A 27935-nucleotide genomic window follows, 5' to 3' on the forward strand; every position below is an offset into this window, starting at 1 on the left:
GAAATCTTGTTAGGCAATATTATTCCAAAATGGTCTAACAAAGTTAAGGCAAGACAATTTACTTTATTATCCAGCGTTAACAGAGTATCCCTTAGGACTTTCCAAAACAATTTATCGACAGCTCCAGGACTCAGAAGAAACTTGCGAAGGACACCCAGGAACCACAAAAGTGGTATGAATAATCAGCGAAAAATGTTCGCCCAAACCGGTGTTTATGAAGATTCATACTTAGCTGTGACACACCAGCTCAAAGAAATATATGGCCATAAGGAGTTTATGAAGTGCATGTTTAATATTTAATATTTCAAAGTCCTTATTTAGCCTCACAGGGTTTACTGCAGCGCACGGCGTGTTAGCCGTGTCACAATTTAAGAGCACACGTGGTTCTGTTTAAACCAAACAAGGCATGGGAATACACACAAAGCCCCAGTGTCACTCATGGTCCATAGAAAACAAACAAGGCCCAGATAAAACTGAACAATAGGTTCCCTATTCTGACTTCCAGGGAGTGTGTGTAATACTTTGTTTAGTTGTATTTCATCCTACTGAATCATAAACTTACTCTTTCTCCTTCCTGCTGCTCCTGCTCTGCTTTTTCTCCGAAACACGGGTTCATCATGCAAAGACCGAGTGATACCAACAACCACTGACCTCTGAGAAACCCCCTGTTGAAAAAGTTCTACGAAATGCAAAAACTATTTCATTCTGCGGAAACAGTTTTGGGGGGTAAAAGTCATTTTATGTAACTTAAGACTTAATATGATTTTTAATATAATTTTACTGCTGCTATGGAAGAATCTGTCATTTCCCCTTCATTCTCGCTCCCTCTCTTGATTAGTCCTGACTCATTCTCAACACAGCCGGGATCACGTTCCTTTTTCATCTAGCTCTCACAAACTACTGTGTTTTGTTTTCTCCCAGAAAACCTCAAACTAGACCAGCAATACCAAATACACTTCTACTCTTCCATCTGTCAGTAAGTCTTGCTGCTGCTTCTGCTATATTCTTCCAATGTGTTATTCATACATTTGCATTTAATATAACAGACTTTGGGGAGTGTCACTCTGATTTAATTCAGATAAAGATATTTTTTGAAAGCTGACATCAAATGTTTGACACTGAAGTTGAGGATAATTATCACTGAATCTGACTTAAATTACAAACACACCAGTTTTGTGTTTTATGTTGTATGTTATTCTTGTGAGGGCAGCAAAGTCAAGTTGCACCATCCTGTGACACTAAAACTCTGCAATAAAACCAAGACCAGTATCAAAACAAACAACTGCTGTCAAATTTAGTGTGAACCAGTAATTAAATTTATTAATTAAATAATTTACATAACTAAATTGATGAATTAGGTGGATCTTATAACCTTACAAAAACAAATGACAGTGCAGATTTTATACAAAATGTTCTGCACCAGAGTTCAAGAGTTCAAAATCACAAGAATATCCAAAATTAAAGAAATTTACCAAATACTATATATTAGAATATAATTTATGGGGCAGAGGGATTAAAGGCATTGTAATAGCATGTAGCCTGGCTGGATACCTTTGTTATGTGACATTCTCCACTGTCTCCTGTCTAATAAATGCAAAAAAAAGCCCAAAAATAAATGTAATCATAATTACTTTTTTTTAAAAAAAGGAAATAACATTTGCTACTTTTGCTATATTTTCATTTGTACCCTGATTTTCTAAACCCCACTACTACATGTTGCTTTTCCACCACATCTAATCTAATTTAATCTAATCTAATCTAATTATAGAGACACACAGGAAGGTTTTATTAAAGATGTTTGTTTCTAAGTTTGGTGATCAGAAAAGTAGTCGTATTCTGCTCTCAGATAAATGTCCACAATACAGAAATATAATTGCTGCTGGTACCTTGACCTCCCTCTCCTGAAGGCCTTTGGCTGAATGAGCTTTGACGTGCTTTCGTAACGAGCTGGGGTCCGTGTAGCGCTTGGTGCATCCTGGGATCTGACAGGCGTACGGCTTCTGTGAATGAACCACAACAAGAGAGGAAAGAATAAATTGTGGTTCTGTATGAAGGGTCACTTGTTGTACACTGCTGTATCTGAGAGGCCAAAACCAGATGTTTACCGTAAGATTGCTGAAATGTTTTCTGATATCAAGCCTTATTTTAGCTGCTACAAAACAAGCTTGACAAGGAAAAGAAAACATGCCACTGAAACACAAAATAGGCCCAGAAATACACAACATATTAACATTTGTTTAAGAGTGTTTTAGTTATTTTTAGCATGATGGCTCAAGAAAATACAGACTGAATCCTCTATTGTATACAAATAATAAAAGATACACTTCAGATAATCATCCTCATTTCGCACAACTTCAGTTCTCTGTAAATCAGGCCTCAATATAATTGTGTTTACAAAAGGTAGTTCAAGTTCAGGTGAGTCACATCCAGCTGGTTTACAGGTGTAAAACTGTGTACAGTAGTCTTGTGTATTATAGACCCAAACATTTAGGGTACATGTTGTAAATGTGGTTATTTAGCGTGACAACTGCACTAACAGTGAAAGGAAGGACGCGAAGATCATGTCAACATTTTACATAATGTGCTCCTCAGCTGTGAATGGAGTATATTTACCTTTCATCTGCAGGATTAAAGAGAGGAAGAGAGAGAAGAGGAACAGCTCACCTGTTCAGCCATAAATCAATGTATTTATAAGGTAAACTGTGAATCAGTTACATGCAGTCTGTATAAATTAAAGAATACCTGTTTCAGAATGAATAAACTTTCATGGCAAATTATTATTCTGCATAGATTAAAGCAAGAGGTAAACATTGTTCTTCACCAGGTAAATAAGGCTGCAGTCGAATAGATTCAATCCAAAATGATACATTTAGGCATTTTTTTCACAATGTAACTCAAACGTAAATTTCTATTCTTGAATATGATGAGGTGATATCGCCTGTATTTCACAAAATTGTAAGTTTAGGTGAGTTAATCTATTCATTTCCATGAATCTAATTCCTTATGGGTGTTTTTCCTTTTCAGTTACTCAGTGTTTAACCACATGGAGCGAATTAAGTTTTCATGAAAACCTCACATATACAGTCTTTATTTAAATCTTGTAGGTTTTGGGACAACTCAAAATAATGGACTGCATAAATGTAACATTAATGAAGCAGATTTAAAGATAATATTTAGCTGAATATTTTAGGACATGTAATTACTCTAAAGTAGATCTTGCATCAGACAAGTGATTCTCTACGGTGCTTACATGCTGGCAAATATTGGGCAATATCTTTCTCTTACGAAACTGTTTCTGAACAATATTCCCTTCGAGGCGAATACATTATGTCTAAACTCCACTGTCTGAATCATACCCGAATTTTGGAGTAACCGCATGTTGTTAAGCCAATTCCTAAAGTCGGGCACGCTACATTAATAGTATAAACACGTCAAACACGCAATTAATGTGTATCAAAATCATGACAATATTAAATATATATATAAAGCCACAGGGCTAAACAAAGCTTTTTCTGTGTGATGTTGCAATTCAAGATGTTATTTTTTTTTTGTGCATACACTTCTCTTACAAATGTTGTTATTAAGTGCCCCGTAGGTTTATTTTGCAATCGTGAATAATGGATAAAACTCCATCAATTGCCCAACGGCCTCAAAATACGTAATATGTTTGATCCCTAATGAAGTTTTCTCTACAGCATTGAGAAACAAACCTTTTAAATTTGATCAAATATGGGATCCTTAGAGAGCCAAGAATGACAGACTATATAAACATGAGTTTGTCATTGTGAACATAATATTAATAGGTGAAATGTATTATTTATTGAATTTTATGTAGCTGGCTGCTGATTATTTCAAATTGATTATATTATGTGACTGTGTTCAACTTTAGTTTTTTCTATAAATATATTGATTTTATGTATTTTTTCTTTACTCAGATTTCTCAATTTGTTAGTTTTGTCTTTGATATTATTATCATTTTATCACTGTAATTTAATTTATTTATTGAGTCACTGATGTCTTCTTCTGATGTTTTCTTTTTGGAACATGTTGCTTCTCGTTTTATGTTAATGCTCTTTGCCTTCCAAGGAAGGTATCAATATATTGTCATAAACCTGATGTAAACGCAATAATGAAATGACTAAATAATAAACTTTTTTTAAAAAAAGTGTCAAACAGCCACAGTTCTGAACAAAAAAACAACAAAAGTCAGTGTTTCATTTGCTGTTTTTGTGTGTAAATTATTACAATTTTGTGTAAATTATTGTCTTTTTGTACACACATCTAGGTAAAGTGAACACCAGGTAACAAATCTAATAGAAACTGGCATAAAGTAGCTGTTAGTACTTGTTCAAAAACCCTAAAACAAGCTACTTTTTTCGGGTCATGTGAGCTGGAAATTTTAGATATTTCAGTGTGTCCTCATTTTGTAAACAAATCTCCCTTTACACACTATGACTTATGACATTAGTAAGACAATACGAGATATTTGGTAAATCTTTAAATACTTGTACTGACACCAGCCCTTTCTTGGATGGTTGCAATGTTATATTCAGCAATTATTTACATTCAGACAATCCTCTGCTGGGCCTCCGTGATGGCGCCAGATGTGTCTGATTCTTGATTTGTGACGCAACACGCGAAGCCGCCATTAGGCAGCGTGAAACCACAAAAAGGAGAAAATAACCTTCTTCTCTTGTTGTAATAACACTGCAGTGCAACGTACAGCTCCATCTCATCCATGTAATAAGAGATCTGATTTGCTGGATTACCGCTAAATCCTCATTGCTTTTCAGCAGGAGTAAAAATAACTGTGGTTTACAGAATAAATCCACAGCAGGTATGCAGTTTCACAATCCTAAAGAATGTTCAGACTGTATATGAGGAAACTATGTGGAGAGAGGAGGAACGAGGGGAGCAGTGGCACTTTGTTTTATGTGTGTTAAGTGCACAGAACATTCCCTTTATTACTGAACAAATATTATATATCATAAAGAAGTCCTATAGGCGAGGTTTCATACTCTGCAACCCTTTTCAGATGTCGAATACGTAACATTGCTGGCTTCGTGTGTGTCTTTTACATTACGTAACATCGCTGGCTTCATGTGTGTTTTTAACATTACGTAACATTGCTGGCTTCATGTGTGCCTTTTACATTAACGTTCCTAACAGCTTTATTCAAACATGACAGGACCTCTACGGAGAGCTCCACAATGCTGGTGCAATATTTGGCAACTGCTGCCCGAGAGAAAAGAGAGACACAGAGAGAGAGAGAGAGAGAGAGAGAAAGTGGCCGCAAATTAAAAAGTTTGTATTTCAAGGGAGAAAACTGTTTTCTGTTCTCTCACAGGCTGCATCAGCGCAGGATTTCATAACTTATTTTACTGCGGAAGCCTTAATTTATGACCATTAAGAGCACGAGGGATGCTCGCCTCCGGCCTCTCTGAATCCTCTGATAAATATTCCATCAGTTTCATCATGTAGTGTTATTAGAGAGTAAATTCAGCTGCCTGTTTTATTATCTCCAGCAGCACAAAAGTGTTGTATAAAAAGATGTTACTGTTTTGGGACTCATTTCTTTCCTTTTCTCTCACATGATGTATGTAAAGCACTTGGATCATGATATTCATTCATTCATTCACGTGATTGGGATGAACAAAATTTTTATGGACTTTTTTCTCCAAACTACTTTTTTTTTTGATGACCCTACACTTAAAATTGGCTTTCTTGTGCACAGGATATATCAACCAAGTGATATATTTATTACAGTTGGACAATATGTGTATTTAATCTCTCTCTGTGCATGTTTTACTGTGTGCTGCTGTCAACTTTGCCTAAATCTGACAGTTTAAGAAATTTACTGGGTTCAGTCTTCGACATAAAATGCCATTGTGACTGCTACATAAAAACTGGGGGTTTATTCAGACATGCATGTAAAAACTGACATGTAAAATTGCCATGATGTTTACATAACAAGGTTCATGTCTGAAAGGGGCTTAACGGTAGCTTCTGTTTCATTTCTTTTCACTCTGACTAATAATAATATAACTGATAGAAAACGCTGTGTCACTGGTTCCTCTAAATACATACAGTATATGAATTTGTGCTTGAATAAGGTGCTTTTTAAATGTAAAGTGCAGCCTTTCAGAAACTGACCGTGTCCAGGTGCGTGCGCTGGTGTTTGGCTCGGTCGCTGGAGTTGCTGAAGGCCTTCAGGCAGCCGGGATGCTGGCAGATGTACGGTTTCTCTCCTGTGTGGCTCCTCAAGTGGATCTTCAGGTTCTCCAGACGTGAGAACGCCTTGGAGCAGCCCTCAAACTGTCAAGGAAAATATAAACAGTTTCACTACAACATGACACGTACATCATTCGAGAAAAATATTTTCCTCAATAAAAGTGATGTTTTAAGATTATGTTGTCATTTGAAATATTTCCATGTGAATCGAGATGTTGGTTCCTGACTTAAGGCTGCTGTAATCAATATTTTTAGACTGACAACAAATCAAATGAGTGTGTGTAATGTGAGAGTGATGAACGTACGATGAATGTAGTAAATTATCATCTGACTCAGCAGTTTCCTTCAGCTGTATGGAGCGTTTTAGTGTCTTTCAGCTCATTGTTTTGGTTTTATGGCCCATATTTAGCAGCTAAAGAGGCAGATATTTCCCTCGGGAGTAAGTATAAACCCAACCAGAGCTAAAAGGAGTACTCCTAATACATGCTAATGTTGCTCCATACCCACTGGATGTGTAAATAGCCAACTGTTTGCTAACAGCGTCGTCATATCAACTTTAAAAGGTTACAGCTTCTTTCAGCTGCCCCCAAGTTCAGGCCTGTTTAAGCAATCCTGACTTAACGCGTTGTTTCACACACACTTTTGTCCACAGCAGCTTGTATTGTACATGTACACACAACGAGAGCAGTTTGGGATTCAGTGTCTTACTCAACGAAATTTTGAGGGGAGAATTATGTTCATTATTATGACATGATGAAGAGCAGCTGGGAGAAAGCTGCCGTGGCTTAGAGGTCGAGATGCCGACAATGAACCACAACATCCCTGATTCAAAGCCAGACTGGAGATCTTTGTTGCATCTCTCTCTCCTTCGTTTCATCTCTCCGTCTAATAAAGGCATGAAATGCTCCCTAGATGTCGGAAGAGAGGCTGGCTGGTTTTGCTGTGATATCTTCAATCACGTTTTTCAAATAAAACTTTTAGATACTACACCCATGAGTACATGATGCATTAGTGAAAAAGTCTTGAAAAAGGATTCTGACACGAACATGTCAACAAGCACTAACAAGCAGTAAATCTTTGATGCACATTTTGTATAAAACGATGACAGTGCAATTAGTGTGTGTGTTTTTATTTATGCTTTAACTTATTTTCTACTGTTCACACTCTGTAAAACACTTTTTTTTAAACTTTTGTACAATACTGCGCTATACAAATGAACTCAAATAACTGAACCAGGCATTTTGAATTTCATTGGATTTTTAAACAATTCTATCAAATAAATTAGTTTATAGAGTATAGTAATTAACTGTGGATATACCGTACATCCCAGTTTTATCTCACCTCTGTTGGTCAGAGGGAATTAAAATATCAGAACTTTTATCCTAGAATACAAATCTTTAGGGAAAAAAAACCCAAAACGATTCCATCTGAACATTTACAGGGTTGAGCTGCAACTAACATATAATAAAATCATTTTCACATTAGAGATGAGTGATGTTGAAGACTGATCCAACAGAAATATATCGTGAGGAGGTAATATATCACAATTTGAATTCAGACATTTTAGGTTATTGAATCATAAACATCAGGTAATGGCCTTTTCCCAAATAGCAAATTGGGACAAAACCACACACACACACAAAACCACACACATACACACACACACACACACACTCGGCTGTGGTAGGTTCTGGTAAAAGCGTTTCTGTTGGACCGCAGCCAGACAAGAAGCAAACATCAGAGTCAGCAGCTACGCTACACACTGCAGGCCGTAAACTAAACCTTTTATAACCTTACAGAAACTGTGTCACATTCAATCTCAAATATCACATATATAAAATTAGCAATGTTGTCATTTCTGACCTTAAAGTCACAGTTTAAATGAAAATATTTCTCATGTTCTCATGTTTGTTTTAAACCTCCTGCAGCCCTGACAGGGAGACAGAGAACGTTTAGATAATCATCAGGAGAGAGTTTTGAACATTTTGCCATAATCAAAACTATCTGGGCTCACTTTATGTGCTGGTGACTTCAAAACGTTTAGATTTGGAAAACAAAGTCTTAAAATTTGTTTTCATTCATAGATCTATTGTCTAAAAACGAGTGTCTTCTATTCACAAAGTGAATAATAAAGACATAAAAATGCAGGCAGAGTCTTTGTGTTTGTTTAAGGATAACATGACATGAAAAGAAGTTTATTTCCTTATATATTTTAGAGATATGAAAAGAAAATTTTTAATGTTTTTTAAAAGGATTACAGCTGTCTTTGGATCAGAGTCTTCTAATGTGATTCTGGTCTGATTCTTATCCTCAAAACTAAAGTGTGTTTGATCCTTTCTAAACGAATCCAGACATAAATATGGAAACAGTTTGTCTACCTAACATTCATTCCAGGGTTTTTATTAGGTCTCGCTAATGAGTCAGTAAATTTCAGTCACCTCATTTAGTTTAATAAGCCTGTACATAAAAAAACACTACATCATGGAGATTAATTAATCCAAGGCTTGAAATCACTGCGACACAAAATCAAGGAGTTAAAAGCAACTCTTAAAAATACAGACTGAGACGCTTAATCGCATAAAAATACACATCTACAAGTCAGCAGGAAGTCAGCTGAGGGAATAAAACACTGAATATCAGATTTAACTCAATCACTTTGCAGGTTAACGTCAACTGAGCTGTGAGGAAATGCATCAGTTTGTTTGAAAAGAAGAAACACATCATACACATTCGGGCTTGTCCGCTATAATTCACCCTGGGGCTACTGCAGTTAAAAAGCTATCTTAAAGAAAAAAAAAACAAAACAATCAAACAAATGAAGCCATGTCTCTGCACATACTCTGTATATATGGCTCCTAACTAGAAACATATTTCAAAAATCTTTGACAGAGTAGAAATTTGAGCGCAGCCCTATTTAAGCTCTCAGTTATTATGGTTTGTGTAGTTGATTTCCTCAACATGACAGCATGTACAGCGTCTCTTTTTAAAGCCTCTGCTACTGGAAGAATAATGTTTCCTTTATTTCTTACATGTGATGGGGAAATTCGGATGAACTCAAGGAAACTGTACATTATCTTCACCCTGTCTGACGTTTAAAGATTAGATACGCGGTTTTTACTGCGATTTTAAAAATTATTTCGTTAATCCTTAAAATGCGTACTATCATTTGTCATGTTTGTAATGTTGATAATCATATTTTTAAAATGTTTTTCCTCATATTATGCTACATACTTGAAGGATTAGTCTGTAGATAGTCCCATATTTTCTTTGTTTTTGTCCGTCTCGTCATACTTTCCGACTTCCTGTCTGTGCCTCTCAGCACCGAGCCCACTCATTCCTACTGAAGATATAAATCTGTACAAATGAGTCACAAAGATATTGTTTTCTTCATTTTTTTAAATACTTAGTAATTTCCTAAAACAGCTGGGAACTGTAGTTTTTAGCAAATGTTACACAAGAATAAATTGCGCATTTGTTAGGGACTATTTTCAGCTGCGGAACAATACACATTTAGTGTTCTAGTGATATTTACAGTCGCAGGACGGTGTACATATGATTACATTCATCATAATGAAGAAACATGTCACCAGAGCCAGTGTGGCTCATTGATGTGTTTTTAATATATTTTTTTTGGAAAATAATAGCACTTTAATGCACAAACACAACACTTATTAGTAGGATCATTTAATTGTTGGTTTTGGTCTTTTCATGAGAACTGCTGACAGAAAGAAAAATACAGACTTTTCCTTTAAATCAATACACATATGAATGTCAGTCCAGCAGAGTCATAGTGTAAATTATACACTATGACTCCACCACGCTGGATTTAAAAACACTGTGGGAACTCGTGTGTTTACAGCCTGAATAACACCTGTCTGATCTGAAGCTTGACATTACGAGCTGGTAAATAAGGTTGAATTCATTTACAAACACTGACTACATTCATGTGAGATATTCTTTTTCCATTGCTGCACCAGGAATGACTTAATTTACATGTTTTGGCTTAACTGCTTCATGAAAATGATGTTATTCAACTAGTCCAAGTGTGACTAATGACATACTTTTTTGTGTGTTGATGTTGGTTTAATTTTATTAATCAGTTTGCAGGCGACTCTCCATAGTAATGTATTTACAAGCTCACAACAGTTTAGGTCATTTTAATGAACTAATTCACTTAAGTAGGAAGCGTGTCCCTGAGTGAAAATATCAGAATGAATTATTAATCAGGCTGATGACAGCAGTGTTACAGAGCATTACTCACTCTCAGGGACGGGGATTTGGCACCAAACGTAAGGTCATCATGGGGAAGACGTGTTCAAGCTGCAATAGTTGTGTTTCAGAAAATGACTCATGACAAGAAGTGATGGAGGGTGACAGTATTTTGGGGCTCAACGGCCACTGTTGTGATGGTTAATGCAGAAACCTCGCAGTCTCTCCTCAGACCTGATGTGGTCTGGTTTTGTCTTTAGCTTGGATGAAAGTCTTGAGTTTTTCAAAATGCACGTGCATCTTTTGTTGTAATCTGTCATTTTGTATTTTACAGTAATATAATCTATCATCCTTTAAAGGCAGACTACATATTTCAAGAGACAAGTTGTTCAGAAAAGGCGAAGAGTTTCCTCAGTAGGGGACACATTTTCTACAAGAATGATTGACTTGTTTGCTTGTAGCGTTGCTGAAGATAAAGTCTTATGTGACTTAGTAAGTATGAATTAATAGCATTTGTCAGAATAACCACAGGGTGATTAGCAGGTCCTTGAATGCGGCAGAGGTACAGACACATCCTCCATTCATTCAGCACAGCCACGTTTCCTTCTCTGGCATGCATGAGTAAGGGAAACCTGTCGTGAGGAGAGGAAACCGTTTGATCATCTCTGTGTCTTACAGACTCTTGATCATCGGCTGCACAGTCTGAAAGAAGTCGAGACGTACTGTAAGCATGTTAATGTCTTTCAAACTCAGTTAAACCTCTAAATGGCCCATTCGAAGGAAACATAACGTTGGAAGGGATGAGATATGTTTTGATTGACTGAAAGTGGTTGCAAGTGTTGCGAAGTTTGATTCTTGCACATTTTGGGTGAATCTACAAGTGGGAAGTGAATGAAAAAAACCCTCCCTTCTTTACTGATGAGTCATTCTTGAATTAAAAAGAATCTCATCTGTGAACAACAGACAATAAACTGAAGAATTCATAAGGGAAATTTAAAAGGGAAATTTTATAATACAGTTTTTATGAGGGGACTAAACTGTGGGATCTATCGAAAGCCGGTGGTGTGTGTGCGGATCTTTTCTGCTGTCTTTAAAGTTTTAAGGACTAAAAAGTGACGCAATTTACACATTTCTCACATCCACATTCATCATTTGCCTCGTATACTTACTGTAGTTAGTGAATTCCTACATTGTAGAGTGCATTTCCTACCTCTTAAAACATTTGAAGACTTTTTCAATGCTTTGGAACCTGTGTTGTTTACATCAGATTGCAGTTTTCTTCAGTTCAGTCCATTTTCAGAAACCTGTATCACGTGTGTCACTTGCTCACAGATTGCATGTGTTCCCTCGTTCATTCTGGTACAACATGTCATATTGGTATAAACAATACAGAGACCTGCTTATCAAAACATTTCTCTACAAGTGGCTAATGGACAAAAATACTCCACAGGGAAGCTCTGAGTCATTGAAAATTGCATGTAAGAGTTAGACCAGGTGCAGGTTAGGTACAGCCTTTCTGTGGCTTATTATTGCTATATGTAAACAACCGCTTTAGGAAGAAGTTTTTACCTGCTTTTTTACATTTAGGGCACTGACGACAAAGCATTTATGTGTTGTTAAGAGTAAAAACTTCATTGCAGTTGTGATGGAAATGTTTTGATGTGTTTTTTCCCACTCAGCTGCTCAGTGGGCCAGCAGTAGGAGGCTGTGGTTGTACCGGTCTAGCAAATCCTCCAAAAATTAAACGACAAAATATGTTGGTCCATGCACTCCAGAATGACACATATAAGTGTTTCCTGATCCGACGCACCTGTCGACAATTATTGGCAGGAAGACATAATTTGTTTGTGCTTTCCAGAATCGTTACAAATAACTACAGTTCTGACAACTCTATGGTTAAGGTCTGGTTAGGTTTAGGGAAAGATCATGGTTTAGGTTAAAATAAGTACTTTGTTAAGGTTTGGGAAACACTGTGGTTTTGGTTAAAATTACTACTTCCTTAAGCTTGGGGGACCTTCATTGCGGTTAAAGTTAGGGGATGACCCATCCATCCACCATGACCTCCTCCCTACAATATAATAACGTCACCTCATTTCTTCCTTTGCTCGTCATAATTACCACAGTCTTGACTTCTGTCACTTGGATGTTAATTTATATCATTTTGGTTGCACTTGTATAACAACTTCTATAAACGACTGATCCTGTCATTTCTTCTTGAGGTGCCAGTCTTACTGGGCAGCCCCCGAGTGTGAACTGTTTTTAGGTCTTTCAAGTTTGGGCTGTCCCCTCCGAATAATATTATAATATGCTAAAAATCAAGCTGGCAATTTTCTACATTTTTCTTACGTAATTACGTTAATTGCATGTGAAAACCAATAATGAATTGATCGACGTACAAATATTGTGGGTGTATCCAAAGCCTGAAATATCTCATTCCTCTGTACCGTAGACCTCCGTTGTTGTCCAAAAACTATTAAAAACTCATCAATGAGTCACACCATTGCACTGGGTAACATGTTTCTTCGCCACAAGCGTTTGGGCACGTTAGTTTGTTTAGAAAATGGCTCCAAAGACTAATAACAGCAATCACGTTTAGTCAGGAACCGCGTTCCCACACATGTGTAATGGCATCTGCTTTACACAGAACTAGTCTAGACTGAAAATGTGATCGCTGTTATTAGTCTTTGGAACCATTTTCTAAACAAACTAACGTGCCCAAACTCTTCATGGTGAAGGAACATGTCACCCAGTGCAACGGTTTGACTCACTGTCAATGTTTTCAATAGCTTTTGGGCAACAACAGAGTTCTATAGCACAGTGAAATAAGATATATTTGCTTTGGATACACACACAGTACTTGTAAGAAGATCGGTTCATTGTTGGTTTGGCTTTGCACATGAGATTTGTTGACAATAAGAAAAATACAGAAAATTGACAGCAATATCCTTTAATTCCAGTCAACAAAAGCAGACTGACTCACCATGCATTTATTGGGTTTTTCTCCAGAATGGACCCTCATGTGGATCAGCAGCTTGTAGCGAGCGTTGAAGGGCTTGTGGCGCCGCACACAGCCAGCCCAGAAACAGGCAAACTCCTCTCCTTTGCGCTGGTCGATATGCACCTTCTCGATGTGCCTCACCAGCTCCTCCTGGCTGCTGTAAGTGGCACTACAGTCGATCCAATGACACGGCTGATCTTGCTGGTCCCCAGTGGCGTCCTGTCCCGTGGGTCCGTTAAGTCTCGGGGAATGAAGAGGGGTACTGTCCTGACCATCGAGGCCTTGGAGGGGCTGGCCCACATGGCCCCACTCCCCCTGCTGGTTGTTAAGTTGAAATGGTTCCCTCTTACAGGGCAGGAAATCATCTGCTGGTTCTTGTTTTATTGAATGATACTCTTCCAGTAGCTTTGGTTGTTGCTGAGAAGTTTTGTTGTTGGCCCCAAGTGCATCAGAAAGAGGCAGGGAAGAGGTAAAGAATAAAGACGAGGAGGAGGAGGAAGAGGAAAGAGAGGATGGCGGTGAGCAGAAAGAGGGAGACGTGGCGCAGCTGGTGAGCATGTAGGATATAGGAAGAGAGGGCTGGGGGTAACAACTGAACCTCTGGGTGTTGTTTTTGGGGTCCGTGTGTGCTGTGGTGGCAAAGTCCTCCATTGTTTTATCAACGTGGGATCCGTTCGTCTTACAGCTGAGCAGGGAGGTGAGGTCTCGCCCCAGAGAGGACAGGGACAGGGAAGTCCTTGGAAGACAGCACATGCCCAAACCACTGGAATGGATCGATGACTGACAGAAGCCACTGGAAGACAGTGGCGCCTGAAGGTCCTCCACATCTTCAAACACACTCCCAAAACCAGGAAGAGTCAGCTGGACGTCTGGAGGCCCGAGGTCGGGGGGCCACATCCTGGCCCCCGCTCGCTGACTTCCAGCAAGAGATTCCTTCAGTAAAATCGTTGCTGATGATTGTGTTGGAGCAACTTTAAGAATCCATTGGAGGTAAAACTGTCCACAGCATCTTTAGGTACTCAAATGTAATCAAATTAGATGGATTTGCAGCTGGCATCTTCTCATTTCAACCCAAACATGTGTAATCTTCTGTCATTTGTTCCAAAGTGCTGCCCGGTCAGTCATCTCTTGTGCTCTGCGCCAGAGAGAAACCAAACCCAAATGAGTCATTTTAAAAGGCAAAATTACAACATATACAAACATATCACATAACAACCAGTAAAAGTACCAATACAACAATGTAAAAATCCTGCATTCAAAATCCTCACATGCTGCAGTAAAAGTATTGAAGTATTATCAGAAATATGTATTTAACATATCAAAAGTAAAAGTACATGTTTCTGCAGAGAAATGGCCCTGGATTAATACATTACTATATACAAAATTATTAGATTGTTAATACTAAAGCATCAATGTGTAAGCAGTATCATACTGTTGTAGCTGGTTGAGGTACTTTATATACAGTTGAGTAATTTATTCCAGTGGTTCCCACCCTAAGGGTTGGACCCCTGCAAGGAGCCACAACATAAATCTGAGTGGTTGTGAGATGATTAATGGAGTAGGAAAAAATTAAAAAAACTAAATTCCATTGTTTATTTTCTGATTTATTTTTTTGTTATTGTTAAATATTTGAGAGTTTTGCATATTTGGACCTCAACCAGTTATTAAAACCATCTGAGAATTTCAGAAGGAAAATCTCACTTTAGTGGAATTACTAACAACTCATAGAAACATCTGAAACTTGATAGGGGCCCCAACTAGACACTGCTTTTTGTAAGGGTTCACAATGCAAAAAACTGGCTTAATATGTGACAAGTTTTGTATTTTATAAGCTTATCATAATGTTTTTAATGTAAAATCTTAACATGTAAAGTAACTGTAGCTGTCAGCTCAGTGTAGTGGAGTAAAAAATACAATATTTTTGCTTGAAATGTAATAGAGTTGAGGTATAAAGCAGCTTAAGATGAAAAAACTCAAGTAAAAATGCTTAAAAATTGTACTGAAGTACTTAGTCCATCACTGTTGTGAAACAATATCGGCTAAACTGACTCAGGATTCATTGTGATGTTGCAATACTATGACTCAGCTGCTATGACAACTTGCCATCAAAGACTTGAAACATAAAACCTTTGGGGAATCTGTGTCACACTCTGAATGTTATTCCCTCATTTCCAGCCATTGGCAAATCTGCGTTCAATCATTAACAACAAATGGAGCAAGGTGACCAGCGGAGAAGGTTTCGGATGAAGTAAAACCCAAACAAACAGTGTGTCCGACCCCCTTGTCAGCAGGCTTCAATCAAATATTTCTGAGTGTGACGCTGCTGCGAGTGTATATTTGGTTTCCTTTGAGCTGCTGTGGCAGTGGGGGCTGATTCATTACTGCAGGCATTAAGGCCACCCCTGCAGCAAACAGCCAGGCGTTGTGTGGCAGCCGATTGCCTGGAACCTGGTCCAGATGCTTGTTAAGAGAGGAAGAGTAATGGACCACATCTCTCAAGTGCTGGGAGACTGGAAAATGGTGGACCAAACAGAAGTCACCCCCACCCCTGTGTCGCATATACAGTAGCTCTACTGTGCAATAGTCCTTGACTGTTTATTGGAATAGACTTGATTTCCACTGCTCTCGGCCATCTGCCAGATATTGATGATCTAATTTACAACAGGATCTCTGCCACATATAATTAGTCATAGGAAAGATTCAATGGACGGTCATTTTATGAGCCAGAAACTGACACAGCCAGGATGATGAGTAAGTTCACTTCTGTAGTTATATTAGCTGACGAAGGAGTCGCTAAGTGTAGGTTCATGCCCATAGTTTCCTGGTATAGTCTGGTTTACAATTTTATGATTCTTCCCGTAAATTGCTGGAGTTCCCCCCACCGGAGTCGTGCAGCAGACCAGTCATGGGAAATGTGGTTGAATCTTAATTAGAGATGTTGCAATGTGTCTGTGTGTCAACGAGCTGAACTGGATTAATGACACTTGTGTAGCAGAAGTGGTTTGGTATGTTTGAAGTATGATAATTGCAACCTTGTACCTGTTGGATTTAAGAGCTAAAACCCACATTAGAGTTTTGAGGTCAGACTGTGGGATTTCAGAAGTCATAAAAATCAAAGAACAAATCTGATAAACCATTTTCTAATTTCTTGGTGTTGTTTATTTAGCATCACACCAGATCTCCATGTAACCATCCACACTTTCATAAATCTAGCAGAGTGAAATCCAGCAGCATATATAGAAAAAGGGGATTTTTTATACCAGTGTCTATTCACAAACCACTTTGGTCCTAATCCAGAAAGAAGAGTCAGACAGTAAAACTAAGAAAAGTGTCCCACAAAGCCTCAAGTGAGCCAGAAAACTTTATAAAATAGCAGGCTCATCTCATGTGGTGTCTTTTAAAGACTCAGTCGCTGAGGTTAGCTAAACACAGCTGTGGCATTTCAGGACAAGCAAATGTGTACTTGTCGCAACAATAAGCAGTTTGGTTCTTGAATTACAAACTTTTTTGTGCTTTTTGGTTCAACTGAAACATGGGAAAATGCTCTTTATTGAAATGAGGGATGCAAATATACAGACAAACTTCTGTTTTGTAATACTATCCTTCCCAAATAATCCTCAGTGGTGTTATAGAGGTGTCAGAGTGGTTTGGCACTTATACAGACTGCTATATTAACACTGAATCCTGCAGCTAAACCTGCAACAATATGTGCAATCTTACATTTGCATTACTATGTGTAATGTTAAAGGGTTTGCTCATAGTGACAAACTTGCAAAGAAATAATACCTGACTCTGCAGTTCCCCTCGGGCCTACAGAGTGTTTTAGTGTCTTTAAGCTCATTGTTTTGGTTTTTATGGCCCGCAATTCACTGTTTCAGTGAAAAAGCTCTGATACATCCACTGTACACTACACTACCCTACATGCCAAACAATAGACAGACAAGCTGGTGAACACAGTGGATCATTTAGCAACTAAAGAGCCCAACAAGTTCTCCAAATTAAATGATCAAATAAGTTTTTTTTTACCATGCACCCCAGAAAGACACATGGGAGCGTTTTCTACTCCATTGGTGGAGCATCATTATTTGTCTGTGCTTTCCAAAAACCGTTACAAATCACTGTTAAAAAATAATTAAGTTTTATGATGTGACAACACACTATGGTTAAGTTCTTGTTAGGTTTAGGGACAAAAACCACTTAAGAACATGGTTTGAGTCGAAATGATCACTTCATTAAATTTAGAGAAATGTGATTTGGGTAAAGTTACTACTTCCTTAAAGTTAGGCAACCTTCATTGTCATGGCTACAATAATAGCCACAGGGTTAAGGTTAGGAGATGACTGGAGTTTCAGTTTTTGAAAAACTGTCCCTACTCGCGGTTGGGAACAGGGAACCAACAACGATCTCCTGTTGCAAAGTCCACCGTTGGGTTAATGCCTCCATCAACCTCTCCTCCTCTGAATGAGGAAATATGTCAACTTATATAGACGTCATCTGATCTTACTTATTACTACGGCCACTAGATGGCATCTGTCACTCAAACGTAACAATATGTTGTTTATGCGTAACTGGCATTATGGCCTATTATGTAATTTTTCTTGGGAGGACAGTCTCAAAGAGTCAGATGTTTCCCTCAGGACTTACATTTCCCAGGTGGCCTCAAACACAACTCCAGATGAATGATAATGTTACTCCCTGTCTGCTGGATGTATAAATAGTCAATTGTTTGCTAACATGTTCGCCATATCAACTTTATAAAGTTCAATGTTAATGTTGTGTTTACAACAAGAATAAATTAATGCAGCTTTAATGTCAGTTGCCATTAGTATTTGCTCCCAGACTCATTTTGTTATTCACTGAAAGACTGAATGAGAGAAAGAAATGTAGCCTGTTATTTTTTCTAATGCCTCTGTTATTTTAAGAAATAAATCATATAAAAACAAGAAAGAACCTCTCTTTTTAAATGTTTTAATAAAGAATTTTGAATGGAATTACGCGCATTTGGCATGCAAGACTGTGTGCAGTTGTAGTAAATATTTCATATCTAAGCCATTTAGAATTGTTATTATTCATTTCCAGGGATATCTGAGGTCTGATTTGTAGTCCTGATGTTTCTTTTTGTTATGTTTTTATATAAATCATGTGAGAATGAAAAAAAAAGTGCTGTAAGAAAATACACAAGTACATTTTTTGTGTGAAGAAATACCCACAGGTGCAATATATTTCAGGTTAGGACAATATGTTTGCAGGAGAACAAAATCTCATAAATGTGGCTGGCTGGGCATTAAAGAAAACATGGGAATTACGTAATTACTTTCACAACTGTCGCTTGTGTTTTTATAAAAGACATGAGAGACCGGTATCCTAGTAACAGAGAAAGTTGGCAGGAGGGTGAAAGTTTACACTTCTCTAAATAATTTGTGCCTCTGGGCCTCCATTTTCAAAATAGCTTAATCCTGTGAAACCAATTTTGTGGGCTACGAGTGCGCTAATAAATCAGAATTGACTCTACTTTCAGGTCATTAACCTTTATTTATCCAGAGGAAATTGCAACACCAACAGCTGCCTGCTTTACATTTATAGTTACACACATTAAAATCTAAAAAATTCCCCACAGTTTTCTTCTGGTGGCCGCTGTGCAGTTGGAGGTTTAAGCAGCAGTTTTGACTTTTTAATTTTAACCATCTGTAATTTTTCAAACTTGCAGATGCAACACCATCTCTTTTTTCCCTCTTTAACCTGCAAACTGTTTACAAAGGCTTCCAATATCCTCAAATATTGGGTAGCAGGATTTTGCTGTTAAAAGATATAGATACTAATTTCTTCAGAATAACTTTTTAAATTTTTTAAAATTTTTATGGTGTTTTTCCCTTTAGGGAGACAGGAAAAACAAGGAGAGAGGAAATGATGACAGGAAACAAAGGTGTTCAACTAGAACTGAACCAGGAACACGGTAAACTTAAACACTCTTTTGTTGCTGTCTGTCCAAGATGAGAACATCTTTGCCCGGGACGAAACCAACATTTAAATCCAGCATTTCTACAAACTTTCCAACACTTTTTAGAAACAGAACTACAAATATGGACCCACTGTTCTCTTCTTCTCCATACTAGCTATACACTACATCCAATTTATACATTGGTTTTGCCCTGGGAAAACATGTTCTCATCCTGGGCAGACTGTAAACACCTGTGCCATCACAAAAACCGGATAATTGTATTTTCCCCATGAGGTTTGTGCTGAGGACCGAGTCACCAAGTGTACGAAGTGCCGAGGTCACATATGGGCTAGCTCAGTCACAAACCGTGTTGGCAAGTAACACATTACAGTGATGTGGTTACTTTTTCAGCAGTGTAAGGGATTGCAATTTTAAATTCAATAATTACATTACAGTGGTGGTTTAGTTTAGTATTGTATCTTTATGATTCTTGTTTTGGGATTTTATGTCATCATGACGTAGCCCATTCAGTCAGAATCAGAATCTGTTTTATAAGCTAATGCAAGCATACAAAGAATGTGCCTTGGCGTTTGCTCCCAAAAAACGCAAAATAGACAAAAATAGACAAAAGTAAGTTAATATTAATAAAAATGAAATAAAGTAAGGTTTGAAAGTTGTGCTGAGTGTCGCGAAAAAAATGGAAAATTTGTGTCCACGTACACGAATCTATAGATTAAATTTTGTGAGGCTGGGTTGGAAAATGATGCAGTTTCACTGAAAGGATTCAACTTCATGCAGTCACCGGGGCTAATGTTAAGACTAGCTGTTGACAACCCTGTCTCTACAAATTACGTTCATATATGACTAAAACTGTTTTCTCTCTCACATTGTGTTGGCAAACGTAAAAGTTGCCTGGATTTTGTTGAAAGGAAATGTTTTTTTCAAATTATTTAAACGATACTTTTATATATCACTCTGGAGTTGCAGGGAGGATGTTGTTGCCGATGACGGGCATACAAGACACAAGACTCCGGCACCAGAGACTCAGGTTTGCATCCTGGGTCCCGTGTCAGGTTATGTTTAGGCAACAAAAGCACTTTGGTTTAGGTTGGTGAAAGATTGTTGTTTTGCTTAAATGTTAATAAACATGTGCTTCAACTCATTGCACTTTTCTCTATATTAAACCATATTTCCCTAAGTGCTGCCGGTGCCTCATTACAACCATAAAAAGTTTAATGTTGCTGTAGTTTCTACTTGCAGATATTGTTGTGCAAGAAGAAGAAAAAAACAACTAGGTACATTGTCTTTGCACATTTCACTCGTATGTTCGGTATCAACATTTTTGCAAGTTGCCAAATACGTTAATTAACGTTATACGTTTCTAGCAAAGCATATTTGCAGTTACAGTTTGGTTGTATATGAGCGTAATTTGTAGGAGACAGAGTTGCTGTTGATGGTCGGTAAATACCTCCAAACTGTAGGCTGGCTGCTTGTTAAATAAATGTATTTTCAGTTTGTTTTAACAGCAAGACAGATGTCTCAGAGGACACATTTTCTCACTGTCAAGAAAATAATAAACACAAAATATACATGTCACCTCCTCAGATCATGCATATTGCTAAGGAGCACAGTCCTGCCTGCTGTGAGATAAACAGCTGGACTGGGGGCCAACGTAAGGTCTGAACACGCAGAAGAGTTTGTTCCTCCAAAGACATAATGTACTTTGTATTAAGTGATGAATATGCACAACTGAGCAAAATGTTCTGTTTTTGTTCTGTCTTTGACCAAGTCCACTATAAATATTTCAAAGCAACACAACCTGTCAGACAGTTTCAAGTGAGAAACTTAAACAAGAGGATCATGAGGTGGAACCTCCTGAAACATTTATTTATACTAAGGGAAGAGGCCCGACCTGAAGCTGCTGAGCTGACACTGAAAACTGCAGAGCTGCACAAAGACGCAGACTGTCACTGATACTTCTGATTAGAGGTTAACGATACCATATTTTAAGTAATTCGTGTGAATCAGTTGTTGCAGAGGACTGATTTAAGGACTCACAAAAATAGTTTTTCATACTGTCGTTAAAGGTCTACAGTTAAACATGTACATATTTGTATTTTAGTTTGATTGTTCATACAGTAGACTATCCTAAACCTTGTAATTTAACACATTTAAGGTCTAAATTTAGCATTTTTAAAATCTTTTAATGGATAGTAAAAAATCTGCAAAATATAGACATTCATCCTTACAACAGAAGATTTTTAATACCTCAAAACACATTTTTTTTAAGTACAGTCATGGTATTGTATTGTAATTTGCCAATGACTAGTAAACGGGCCAGATATTAGCAAGCTAATTAGTTAGTTAGTTAGTTAGACATTAGTTTTATCAGATGGTTTCACCTGGCAGTTAGTAGGTGTAAATATTTAGTAACAACTCATCTCTACGTAAGAGCAAGTTTGTGTGGTGCAAACGGTTTCAATCTTGTATGTATAAATCTCCATTGTGTAAACTTTTTTGTGACAGGCTAAGTTTGAACTAACAAACAGCTGGTACAACTTGCTCCAGGAGGGCGACATGGTTGGAAGCTGAAGAAGTTTCTGAACCTGAAGGCTCAATGTGCCAGCCAAAAGGGCGCTTTTGACATTTTTTCCAGACATACCAAGTAGAAATCCCTGCAACATCCAAGTGAGTGATCAGTTTAATTATGTGAAAGACACTGAAGCTGCTCAAGTACAGTGACAAAATTCACTGGTGATGCCAATGCCACTAAGTCATGTCTGCTCAAAGAGGCCTATCCAGGTGACAAAACCACTAATGAGAACTTGGAAATTAAGTGTGCAATGCAAAACTTCACTACAAGACCTCAACAGAGGAGGTGATTATTCTTCCCTATCTGGTTATATTGATATTCCAGCTGGAAGAGGTTGAGATGAAGCCAAAGCACAAAAAAGCACAACTGTGTCTGAGGTGAAGCACTACAAGAAGTTTCATTTGAGCAATCAGTCAAAAATAGAGATCGAGCAGAGTTTTCTTACATGGACAATAACCTTAATGCCAAAGTTAATCAATACTACAGCAATCAAACTCTAATCCAAACCTAACTTAAATGTAAGACAGGTGTAAAAGGTGATCAGTATCAGTCCTGCACTGATAAACTTTTTCATTATGGAGCTCTCTGGGAACAATAATTATCCTGGATAGTCTTTTCAAAAGGAGATTAATAGTTCAGCCAACATGTTTATTTAAACCATGTCTGTAAGGAAGATACTTCCATGCTCTACACCCAAGGTTACCAAGATCACTGATTCAACTTCCAAACTCAGAGCAGAAACCTGCCCATTCACATATATGTAACTTTAACAGTCTAAGACAGATATGTGTGAATGTGAAGAATGCACTCATTCAGACCAGCTCTCACCTGGAAAGTTGCTAAAAGGGAAGTGAGTGATGCACGGTTTATTTTCCAGAACATGAGATCACTGACGCATTTGCACAGTTAAAACAACCTCAGTCATTCTCAGTTGTTTTCAGCTTTTAGCATATTTTATCATGTACTGTATAGTACACATTTACTCCCTTAGTTTCGACTGTATATGATCAGTGTTTTTTTAGGGGTTGATCACACCAACAGCAAAACTACATCAAATTCAAATAATTTAAATTAAATGATTGTTATCAGAGGATTCGCTTAAGTTGTGAAGGTTTTGAAGAGAGATAATAACCATTGAAACAATTCCTTTTTTTCAAACAATGTAAACACATAAACTAACTTTGAGTCAAACCCACAGTTAAGGGTGATCTAGAAGCTGCTAATGTAATAATTGCTCTTATAGTCTATAAGCTAGCAGTGTACAAGTGTAGCAATAGCTACAATCGCTAGTGCTACCATGGTAAACCCTGGGCTTTCAGGTCATAACTGTCCCTTAAGAATCTTTCCAGTTTTGTGTTGAGGTTTTACCATGGATGTATTATAACAAGAGCTGGATACCAGACTACAAATGGCAGCCATTCAGTCCAGTAAGAATTGCTCAGCTGATATATACGCCAAAAAAAGGTTTCTACCTTCCATGTTTGCTTCCGTGTTGTGCGGCCCACTGAATATGCCCAGTAGTGTTTCCCCCCGCTGGCTCCGCCCACAAGTTCCCGCTCAGTCCATAGACTTTACATTGTGACATTACAGATTTTTAAATAGCTTTTCTCAGCTGTGGAAAGTTTTACAAATGTATTGACATTGTTTGCAGTTCAAGGCGTCCTGTCAACAGTTTTACAGACATTTCTTTTACAACGGTGGTCTATGGGGAAAATCCTTTTTGGGCCGTAGGGGGTTTTTCCGCTGCAATACCGCGAGTGACCACTGGGAAAAATTGGCTGCAAGGCTGAGCAGCAGAGCCCTGAGTGTTCTTAAATGTGGCTTTTAATTAGTGAGATAGCTAGCTTGCCAGCTTTCATTCATTTTTTCTTTATGACCAGATCCTTGACTAATTTGTGAAAATAAATCTGCATGAAGTTTTTTTGACAAGCTGTAAACACAACATTGACATATTATTGAAATATGCAAGTATTTCCCGAACAATCTCAGCAACAAAGATTACTGAATGGATGCATATTTACATGCGAAATTTAAAGAAAGCATTTCAAATGATGGATTCAGAGCAGGCTGAAACCTGGGCTTTTGTCTTACGGAGAGCATTTTACATACATTCACCTCAAGATTTTGAACTTCGACTATGTTTAACATAGATATCCAACATCATAACAGTATGTAAATGACAAAAATGTATAATATGTCCCCCTTAAGTAAAAGTAGACTGCATTTTAGAAACCCCTAAGAGTTTCAATGAGGTGCCCTGTTTCAACCTCAAGTCGTAGATGTGATCAACGAAGCTACACTGGGAAGAAGACTTTGTGAGACTCTCACACTGTCCGTGCTGCTAAAATCCCCTCAGCTATTGTGATATATTTGATCATTTGTATCATCGCTGTGTTACACTCCCAGTGCCACAATCGTGTAGGCGGCTTTGTTGTGTGACTGTAGCCAGAAAAATTCTTTGGCACTTTCCAGATTTTGAGAGGCAGTTTGGGTAAAAATAAACTCAGCGGGAGCAGGTGAATAACACAGTGTCACGTTGCACAAAATAAGGATGTGTTATTGGATCAGAATTCAGGCCTGTCATCTTCAGAAGAGGATTGAATTGCTGTTAACTTTATACACAATGATCCTCTGAGGGCTCGTCCTCTATAGTGAGACAGTTACTCTGAATAGTGCTTTTAGAAAAGTGTAATCTATTGTATCTCCAAGTTAACAGCAGAGGGGGTTTTTCTCAGTGTTTATTTTTAGTCTTTCTTATATATTTCACATATCTGTATATCAAAATGAGCATTTACAATTTTCTATAAACTAGTTATGAGCTGTTATCAAGTAACTCTTCACTGTTTTAGTGTGAAAGTACTCAAACACACATACAGAAACAGAGAGGACAAAACACATACTATATACAGCAATAGCGGAAAGCAGCTAAGTACATTTACTCAGGTACTGTACTGTACTGAAGTACAATTTTGAGGTACTTGTATTATACTTGACGATTTCCATTTTATGCTACTATTGTTTTTACTCTATTATATTTAACAGCTGTAGTTATACAATATGTTGCTGATTAAGACTTTATATACAAAACATAACATGATCTTATAGAATATGATGCATTGATATAGATTAAACTACACAAAAGTGTGTAAAACCAACCAACCAACTACAACAGTAAAATGCTGAAATGCTAATAGTAAAACAAGCACAAGGGCCATTTTTCCCACATACTTTTAAAATTCTAATTTTACTTTTGATATTTAAAGATCCTCTCCAGACATGTTTTGAGACATATAAAAAACACTCTTCTTTGAATAATACTTTGTGTCTGATGTGGTTTTTCCACAAAAAAAAAGTTAAATTACCTTATTAGAAATTCTTAAACATTACATCTACTCCTTCTCTCCCATTAAAAAATTCTATGAATATGCAAATATTTCAAAAGTTTAACTGCTATCTAATATAGTAATATCAGAGGAAGTGTGGCTTCAAGTATGGGAACTCAGTCAACTTCCACTAATGCCTTGTTTTGGACAGATTTCTGCTGAAAGAACCTGATCCTTTTCTTTATTACCCCCGAGCAGAAATCCAAATTAAGTGGGTCTCAGCACCCCTGCTGGGAGTGTGGATCAGTTTCAGTGGACAATGCACATATTTTTGGCTCTGTTCATCTGTTCAGCCTTTTTGGATGGAAGTGGGTCATTTAGTTTCAGAGATTCTGGACTTGAAATCTGATTTCTCTTTCACTTTTTTGTACTTTGGAAATATTCCCAAAGGTCTCAGTGAAAGTGACACATATCTTTTGAAGATTTTTATGGCTGCAAGTAAAAAAAACAATTACAAAATGCTGGCTCAAGAGGAACCTTCCCACCACTGCCCTTCTTATCAACATAATCCATTTTATTCGCTCAATGGAAAAAATGACTCCTACCCTTCAACTTGAAAGGGCGATATGTACTAATGTGTAATTCTCAGTGTATTTGTACTGGAGGCTAAGTTTCCACATCACACTTGTGAAAGCTGCATATTAGACCATGACTGGCTTCCAAACTAGTTGTGATGTCACAAATCATGCTCGTAGGTAGACGCCTTGAACTCAGATTTAAGGTGAGCACAGAAAAACTTTCCACTTTCAGCAGATGAATATGAAAACAGCCTTCTAGTGTCAAACTCTGCACATATATTGTTCTGCCCAGTGAAGCTCAAACATCCAACTGTAGCAACAAAAAGCAAAACACACTTTAAGACTTTAAGTACATTTTGCTAACTTATGCTTTATTTAAGCAAGACTTCTTTATGTTTTACAGCTTCGTACTGCTGCTTTTACTGCAGTAAAAATATCTACTCTACTACTGGTATACAGTAAACATAACTATGAGATTGTAAGTGCAGGAAATTACTTATGAGTGCAGGAAATGGAAATATGTTTCAGTTATTTTTTTAGGCCGGTGTTAAAATACGCTATCTCATCGTTTTGTCTCCATGTCGGCAAAAGTGCTGTCCTCCACCAAAATCACATTTCCTTTACAAAAAAGTACGTTTTCTTTTCATTACTTCTAAACGTGAGCCAAAAAGTGGGAGGGGATCTCTCCCTCTCCTCCATCAGTGCATCACCTATCTCCACCTATCCATCCTGTCCTCCTGGCAGACTCAGACATTTACAAGCAGGTGTGGATCTGTGAGAAACTTTGACTGAGAGCAGATGGCAGGAAATTCCAGTGAAATGACAGTGGCTCGGTCCAAACCACAAGACAGTGTGAGCAGAGCCCGTGAACCAGATACAGCAGGGCCAGCAGCAGCAGCAGCGCCTATGGACTCAAGTTGGACTCCCAGGCCTGCCAGCGTCTTGAAATAGGAGCAGCTTCACAAGACGTCTGTTAAAACTCTTCTGCGATGGACTGAGTCTATTGTGGTGGGCACTGACTGACTCAAACGTGTCTTTCCAAACAAATTTTGGGTGGTATTTGGTTTGAAAAACCTTGTGAAAATACATTATGTTCTACATCCAGCGGTTTATTATACCTTCATTATAGGTTTATTATAGATAGTGACAAAGGGAATGTCCTGTTTTTTTTTTAATTTGAAGAATTTTAACGGTGAATATAATCTTCCCCCTTTGATTGGTTGTAAGGCTTAATGTTGTTTCCAAAACTCTTTGTTTTGCATAATCCTGAATGCAACGTCACCAAGTGTGATTACTTACTACATACTTATAGGATTACTCATTCAGGTGAAAGATGTTTCTGGCTGAACCACAACAGTGGGGTCAGCCTTACACATGCGGTTGTTCGTGACTGAGTGAGTGATGAAGTTTCATCATTGGTCGGCCAGCTGACTACTGGAGTTTCCCCTTTGCCCGTTGCTCTTTCAAAATGAATAAGCGTGAGCGGTTTTCTATTTACATCATCAGGGGGTGTTTATAGCACTTCCACTCATAGCCCTATTCTCATGGGACTAGTATTACCTGGGGACCTCATGTGATTTAGAATTTACCCCATCTCTCCCCCCACGTCTGTGTTTCGTGCGGCGCATTCGCATGGGATAAGCAAAGTCTGTATTTTTCTCGAATTTACTGTTATTGCCCCCCTGGATATGCATGACAACATGACAGGCTGCAAACTTTTACAGCCTTGTCTCTAAATGACCTAAACACATAACTGTGATGGAAACAGAGGACAGCGTGACTCAGAGCGACGGTGTTTCCTGCTCCGAGCTCTCAGCTCCGGTGTTAAATGCAGGGAAGTCGGATAAACTCTGTTATAACAGACACATACAAACGTTTCTGCCGCCAGTGTGATCAACTGTCCGGCTGGCAGTGCTGTCAGCAGTTAGATTTTATAACTGAACTAAACACCAGGATGCAAACTTTTTATTCCTTTTGATGTTTTCACATTACAAATGATGAAAAACAGCATTAAAATACGAGTCTTGCAGGTAAAACATGAGACTCATGTAGGCTGTTATATCAG

General features: G+C 37.8%; 1 protein-coding gene across 6 annotated transcripts in view; it reads right to left on the reverse strand.

Annotated features, from left to right (window-relative positions):
- Positions 1-27935, reverse strand: part of LOC121908127 (zinc finger protein GLIS1) — a 63491-nt gene that overhangs the window by 14391 nt on the left and 21165 nt on the right. For 5 of the 6 annotated variants that reach the window (XM_042427853.1, XM_042427851.1, XM_042427849.1 and 2 more), the window contains 3 exons: positions 13421-14573; positions 6154-6315; positions 1887-2000 (listed from right to left, as the gene is read on the reverse strand). In XM_042427853.1, the coding sequence (XP_042283787.1) occupies positions 1887-2000; positions 6154-6315; positions 13421-14335 (1191 nt within the window). In that variant the 5' untranslated portion in view covers positions 14336-14573. Of the gene's footprint in view, positions 1-1886; positions 2001-6153; positions 6316-13420; positions 14574-23441; positions 23472-27935 lie in introns of those variants that run through there. The other variant, XM_042427854.1, reaches the window with a different exon arrangement.

Source organism: Thunnus maccoyii, chromosome 12, assembly GCF_910596095.1.
Source record: "Thunnus maccoyii chromosome 12, fThuMac1.1, whole genome shotgun sequence".
Lineage (NCBI taxonomy): Eukaryota > Metazoa > Chordata > Actinopteri > Scombriformes > Scombridae > Thunnus > Thunnus maccoyii.